Source organism: Pogoniulus pusillus, chromosome 15, assembly GCF_015220805.1.
Source record: "Pogoniulus pusillus isolate bPogPus1 chromosome 15, bPogPus1.pri, whole genome shotgun sequence".
Classification (NCBI taxonomy): domain Eukaryota; kingdom Metazoa; phylum Chordata; class Aves; order Piciformes; family Lybiidae; genus Pogoniulus; species Pogoniulus pusillus.
Genome location: NC_087278.1, coordinates 17,429,501 through 17,436,700, shown reverse-complemented (window position 1 = coordinate 17,436,700; position 7,200 = coordinate 17,429,501). Strand labels below are relative to the sequence as shown.

Below are 7,200 nucleotides of genomic sequence, written 5' to 3'. Positions count from 1 at the left end.
TACCAGAAATGGAGTGCTTTTTTGTAAGCTGCTAAAGATTGGAAGTTCTAACAATCGTTAAGCCTTCATTTTACAAGAAGTTCTGTTCAAATTTTTTTCCTGTGGTAATCTAGTTTGGCAGATACAACTTTTGGATACTTCTATGCATGACCTCAAATAATTCCTGCAGAATACAAAAATATATTCTGTAGCCATAAGCAGCCTAAAACGTCACAATGTATGCATTACAGGTAACTAATACAATGGAAGTAATTTTAACAACTTGCTTTGTATCCAGGGATGGTGGTTCTCATATTTAAGAGCTGTGAAGCTGTGGTGCAAGCCACTTTTCAAAATCAATTTTTGTGAACAGTGAAAGTTTTTACGTTTTGCCCAAGTCATTACATTTCTGTTTAGAACTTAATTGACACCGCTCTCCTTTTTTCGTCTGACATCTAATAATTGTTACCAACACAGTAGAGCTGTTCGTAAGTGAACTGCTACCTAAGCTTTAACTCCCAAAGTTCAGTCATGCTCTTGTGGAGAAATATTCCAACCTGTTAAGTTTTAAAAAGATGCATAAAATACATTTCATTTATTTAAGAAATCCCTCCAGGTGATAATTGGCTCTGTAACATCACATGAAATTTCCAGTGTTAATTTCATTTCTGAAATGTTATTTTAAAAAAGTTTTACAAGAATTCTCAAATTGGTAATGTTTTGAGTGTCAAGAAGTGAACTGGATTTGTAATCCTCAATGCAAGTCTTTAAAAATCCATGCTGTAACAATACTTGTTATTAAATAAACAGATAATACATAAAAATAATTGTCCCAGAAATAAAGTTTTGAACTGACTTGTAGTTCAGGTGGAAGGATGTATATGCTCTTACAACGTAATACTTTACCTGTATTTGTACAGCCTTATGTGTGTTTGCACTTGTCCTCAGTGCAGTTCTACATTGTTACTTCTTGTGTATGTAATAATGTAGACAGGCTGCTGGTATTTTTTAAACAATACTTTAAAAGCTATAGGCAGGAATAACTCAACTACTTCTTGTTTTCCTGTATATAACAGAGATTAGGATAGACATCTCTCATCATGGTGTAATCATTCAGCTTGAAAAAAAACTCTGGGATCATCAAGTCCAACCACTGAGCCTGCTGTACAACATTCACCTCTATACCATATTCCCTGGGCACCACTTCTAAATGACCTTTAAACACAGCCAGAGATGGTAACTCAGCCGCCCCCCTGGGCAGCCTATTCCAATGCCTAACGTCCAGTTTATACATACCCTGTTGCAGTTTGAAGCTACTCCCTCTTGTTCTATTGCTAATTACCTGTAAGAAGAGGCCAGCACCAACCTCAGGCAAGCTGTAGAGAGCAATGAGGTCTCCCCATAGCCTCCACCCCGGCATCCGTGTAATTCACAAAACGTAACCCGTAAGTCAGAGTAAGCACACAGAAGACAAAAGGGATCCATCAGGCTGATCCAAGCTTTGAAAGGCTCTGTACTTTTACATTTAACAAAGTGCATTTGCTCTGTAAATACCACATTAGCCCTGGAAAACCATTATGCAACATGCCCCCACACATAACCAGTAAGAAGCTTGCATATTAACAGCTTAAGCACTTTACTCATTTATTGTGAATCTTCAGCTTTCTTCAAATCAAATTTTGCTGCTAAAAGAAATAATGTTGATCTCAAGTTAATTGTCCTTACCCACTCAGACAGGTTTCTTTTGTTAGGATGAAGTCAAACTGGGCAGCACCATACATGCTCTGTAAGAAGTACTGGTTTTGTATATGCCTTTGCTCATCTTGCAGGGGATTATGCTGCAGAGTACCAGGCCACTGTTCTCCTACAATGCATCTGGTTAAAAGAGGGGAAGGACATCTCCATCTTCAGACTTGGAAATGAATCCTTTCGTCTTCTTGTGCATATCCTCTTATGAATGATGCTTTGAGTAAGGCAGAGTACCTAAAATTCTCTTCAAAGCTGTAACTTAGCTGCCTTTATTTGAACTCTGTTGCTGTAATTTGAGAACGATGCTGTGCTATCAGGCAGTCTGTGAGCTGCCTAGTAATGCACAGTATAGAAACATCTTCCAAGTACACTTCTGAGCAACTGAGTGAAAACAATGTATTATTTTTAGGGAGACATTCTGCTGTCAAAACTGCAGCCATTTTATAATGTAGTAATTTTTCTTTCCAATCCTAAGCAATGATACGCCATTCTTGAGAATATGCTGCCCAAGAATAAGAACAGTCTCGGGATTAGTTACTCGAATCCCATTTATTGAAACTCCGCCATCTGTAATTTTCTGGTACCTTAAAAAGAAACAATAACCAACTTGTAATTGCAAGAAGCAACTTTTCATTGCTATTAAACACATACGTTGTTTTGTTTGGTGTTTTGTTGGGGTTTTTGGTTGGGTTTTTTTTGATCCACAATTGAATAAATTTTAAATCTCTTAACATTTACTTTTAGTCCAGACAAAGAGTGTCTGAAATTAATCTTAGCCTCTACCACTCCAATTCTTTCCTACAGATATAAGGAAACTTGGGCTGCTGCCTTGGACCATCCTTTTATCAGGTGAGGATTTTACAACTAAGGTACGTGAGACTTCATTAACTTACACTTTCACTCAAAATGGAGTGCTCCCCTCTTTTCTTATCTAGATTGCTAGCCTGCTTCTGCTTGATTTGACTGACCTATTGTTTAACATCTGAAAGCATACCACTACAACTTGTTTACATGAGGAATTACCAAAGGGCACAGGTGATAACATACCCACTAGGTCCATCAAGAATAGCATTTGCTTTGCGACACAAGTCAAGAACATTCATTCCAGGTTCAAGCAGCAGTTCAGCTGAAGGAGCCTGTTTAAAAAGTTCCTGTAACTCTTGGTCAGACATAGCTTCCAGTGCCTCCACACTGCTGTAATAAAGGGCTTGAGTGCACCTGCAAAAACAAAGATGATTCAGTATACAGTGTTAGTTGTATTTTCACAAAAAGCACTACTCAGCTGATCAGACCCTTCCCCAGCTCTGTGCATCCACAGAGTAACAGAAGTACTTAACAGTACATCTCAAATTTTTGCATAATCCATTGCACTGCAAATTGTTCGGTATTGTTAATGTATTTTTGATGTCTATGGAATTACTACACTTTTTGAACAACTACAACACTGTCTGAAAAGCTACACGTAATTAACATTGAATAAAGAAAATTTCACCTCTTGGCAGATTCTAGCCCCTCTCTTCCATGAACAAGCTTGGTTACTTCTGCAGCAAGTCGTTTCTGAGGGCCCCATTTTTCAGGTTCTTTAGCATGCATTTCCATGATGTGGTCAATCTCCTCAAGAGGAAGGAAGGTGAAGAGTTTCAGGTATCTGTAAGCAGGTGGAAAAAAGATATTTTGTCTATATAGGCATCATTACAGACTTCCTGTCTTTGTGATTCAAGCCTCATTAACTATACCAAAATGATTGAAGAAATCCATATTACAGATATTGTGCCCTTTCAAACTACTCTTTGCTTTTGCCTACATGCTTCAGCTTACCAGGATAACGCATTTTATATAGCTTTTTGCCTAGGACAATGTCTTCAGATGAAAGATACTGTCAGATGGTTTTTTGAAGCTTGCATTGCAATCAGCAACTGAGTTTTCTCTTGTAACATTACAGGACTTAATGCAGCTGTGTGTCATCTAACAAGACTTGTAATATATTCTCAGTAGTTGCACAGCAGGATAACACGAAATGCCACTGCCAGACTGCAGTGATAATGGGGTAGAAGCATGCTATGCATTGACAAGTATCTCAGCAGGAAGATTATTTGGGATAGTCAGTAATTTAAGGTGCATATCTGAGCATACATTATACACCAATGTCCATTTTAATGGGCTTCCAGTACTTTTACTGATACAAAGTCTGAACACATGAATTGTTGTTTAATGTTAAGTATCTACATAACCCTTTTTTTTCCCAGTCTGAAAAGTGTTGCGAATGCAGAACCTGAATTTGAAATATGAGAAAAAAAAAAACCCAAAACTTTGAGAGAGGTCAGCAAGTTATAAGACAGGTCACAATATGAAAGGGAAGACTCAGATTTGACAGTTATACTGAAGTTGAAAGCAGATTTAAAAATTAACCTGTATCAACTTACTAAAATTAATGCAATGCCCTGAATAGAGCTATTAGCTGTGTATTTTCAGCTATGTAATTTGGCACAGCAGCACAGAGACTAGCCATCAATGAAGGAAACCTGTCAAATGGTGTTTCTCCAATTTTTGCTACCCTTTCATGTTCTGTTTTTACACTAGTGAGTAGAAATATGAGTTACGTGTGGCTAATGTGGATGCAGAGGCAGTACAATGAATCTAAACCTACAGTTTGCTTGTTAGAGTTGCTCTACTCTAAAGTAATGATTATTAAGATTTTTGTCTCTCACATGCTACAGCTTGAAGCAGTACTTGGATGTCCTTCCAGGTTTTGGTGCATTAGTCTAATTTGCTTTATAGATCAGTCCACTTCTCATAATTCTAAGAAGAAATCTATGCTCCTGTGTTCCATGAACATACAACTTCAATGAAACTCTCAAACATTAAGAGTGATGCAGATCATTCCTATTTGCAGTTTTCAGAAAGATCCACTAGTACTTCCATGCAAGGTTATGCAAAGAACAAACAGCCTAAAGGCATCATCATGTTATTATTGTTGGTCATTTACTTAACAAGTGCTCCTTCCATCACACAAACATTTTTACTAATGCTTAATTTTGTGAGTTACAGTACAAGGATAGAAACAGACGGCATGTTTGTCCAGAGGTGGGCAAAACTAACACTCCAAAGATGAAGTCACCCCACCTGCAGAACAAAATGCATTATGCTTTACTCATTTGTTCATCCACATTCTAATTTTAAGGTGCATATGCCAGCATGAGAAAAGCAAAAAAAAAAACTACATACTTTTCGACTATGTTATCTTGTTGTCTTACAAAAAACTGATACAGTTCAAATGGAGAAGTCTTATCTCTGCTTAGCCAAACTGCATTGCCAGCAGTCTTTCCCAATTTATCTCCAGTAGTACTGGTAATAAGTGGTACGGTGATTCCAAAAACATCTGTTCCTGTCATCCTGAGAAAGAGAAGTCACTCCATGTTAAAAACAAATAAATAGATTTATCATTAAAACACCAGATTCTTGTAAAGTTGACTGAAATATAAGCAATGTGTAACATTCCATCTTTGTTATAAAACACTCTTTTGTAAATGAGGGCTTTAGGGGGAAAAAAACAAACCTTGATCTCAAATTATTTAAGTTCCTTTGTGCATACTAAAGAATAAATAAGTAATTTCATATGCAACAGCACAACCAAATTCAAGTGATCTGTACGTTTTGCCTTCTGCTTACCAGGTAGAGTGCCAAATTAAGCTACCTGTGCAGCTGGGACACTTGAAAGGCTTTTATTCTGTGTTGAATATCTAATGTCTTGTAATAGTCAAGTGCTTACTGAAACAGAAGCACTGACATATACTCAATGGTACTGAATCTGCAAATTTTGTTAAGAACTAGCAGCAAAATCCGTGGATAAACAAAAACACGTGGACACCATGTTTCATCTCTAAGAAATGCAGCCATATTTACCAGTGTACCACAACTGCCTCTGCCTCTAGTGCGATTACACTAGAATGCATTTGCCAGCAGACTGGTTTCAATTTTGATCCACATTTTAGCATATCTGATTGCAATTCTCAGGCAAACACTTAACTAAACCAGTATTTTTTGGTTAAAAGTCATTGTTTATGGAAAAGCACAAATCCATGGCTCAATTATATGTATGTGCCAGGCTCACGGTCTGGCCAATCAGTCACTCTTCTCAAATCTCAGTTTCGTGTAACGTCAAGTGCCCAACGGATGACTTTGACTCCTGAGGCTTTAGGGACTGTCAGGATGAAGCTGCTCGCAGTCACACCCTGGCGCTACGGACAGCCTGCAGGACAGATCCCCTAGGTCAGAGGGGTGCACCACGCCCGCCTCCCGCCTCGCCCTCCACCCGCTGCCACCTGTCCCCGGCGTACCTGGTAACGAGTTCGTAGCCGGACATAATGTTACCCATCTGGTCGGCGCCTCCCAGTTGGATGCGGCAGCCATGGTGCTGGTGCAGGTGAAGGAAGTCGTAAGCTTGCAGCACCGGGTAGAGGAACTCGGCCAGGCTCATGCCCTCGGGGCTCCGCAGCCGCGCCTGGCAGCTCTGCCGGCTGAGCAGCGTGCCCATGCGAAACCGCCCGCCAGCCCCGCTGAGGAAGTCGAGCAGCGGCTGCCGGCCCAACCAGCTGGCGTTGTCCAGCACCACGGCCTGCCCCAGCAGTGCGGCGCCCGGCGCCCAGAACAGCTCCTGATGGTTCTTGAAGAGCCGCCCCAGGCCGTCCCGCAGACTCCGTGCGTTAGCACGCACCCGTTCCGCCGACAGCGGCTCCCTCGCCTGCTCCCGCCCGCTAGGGTCCCCGAGGCGCGCCGTGGCCCCGCCTACCACAGCAATGACACTGTGGCCGGCGCGTTGGAAGTGGAGGAGCCCCATAACGGCCAGCAGGTGCCCTACGTGCAGCGAGTCGGCCGTGGGGTCGAACCCGCAGTAGGCTGTGAGGGGCGGACGGCCCGGCTCCAGCAGCTCCAGCAACTGATCCTCTGCGCTCTGCGCAGGGAACACTTCCTGGAAGAGGCCGCGCTCGCATTGTGCCGCAAGTAGGCCACCGGCGCCCCGGGCCCGCCGCGCCTGCCCGTGGACTTGCCGCGGGAGCGGCAGCTGGGCACTGCGCAGGCCGCCCCACAGCCCCGCTGCCGGACCGCAACTCCGCCGCAGCGTGGGCACCGCCATCTTGCCCGGGGGACCCTGGGATTGGGGAGGGGCGATGGCAGCCAGTCCGGCTGCTCCCAGCGGGGCGGGGCTCTGCGGTGTGCGAACTGCCTGGAGGGCCGGACCCAGAGAGTGGTGGTGAATGGTGCCACGTCCAGCTGGCAGCCAGTCACTAGTGGTGTCCCTCAGGGATCAGTGCTGGGCCTCATTCTCTTTAACATCTTCATAGATGACCTGGATGAGGGCATCGAGTCAGTCATCAGCAAGTTTGCAGATGACACTAAGCTGGGGGCAGATGTGACTGGGTTGGAGGGCAGAAGGGCTCTGCAGCGGGACCTTGACTGCCTGGACAGATGGGC

The 7,200-nt window shown here is 42.8% G+C and overlaps 1 protein-coding gene across 1 annotated transcript; it reads right to left on the bottom strand.

Moving 5' to 3' along the window:
- Positions 1-1,606: 1,606 nt before the first annotated feature.
- On the bottom strand, positions 1,607-6,864 carry YARS2 (tyrosyl-tRNA synthetase 2). The gene is made up of 5 exons (XM_064155552.1): positions 6,066-6,864; positions 4,954-5,121; positions 3,221-3,376; positions 2,776-2,946; positions 1,607-2,312 (listed from the first exon to the last, which is right to left on the bottom strand). Exons 1-5 carry the CDS (start codon positions 6,860-6,862, stop codon positions 2,153-2,155), a joined length of 1,452 nt encoding a protein of 483 aa, XP_064011622.1. The 5' UTR covers positions 6,863-6,864; the 3' UTR covers positions 1,607-2,152.
- Between the last annotated feature and the right edge of the window lie 336 nt (positions 6,865-7,200).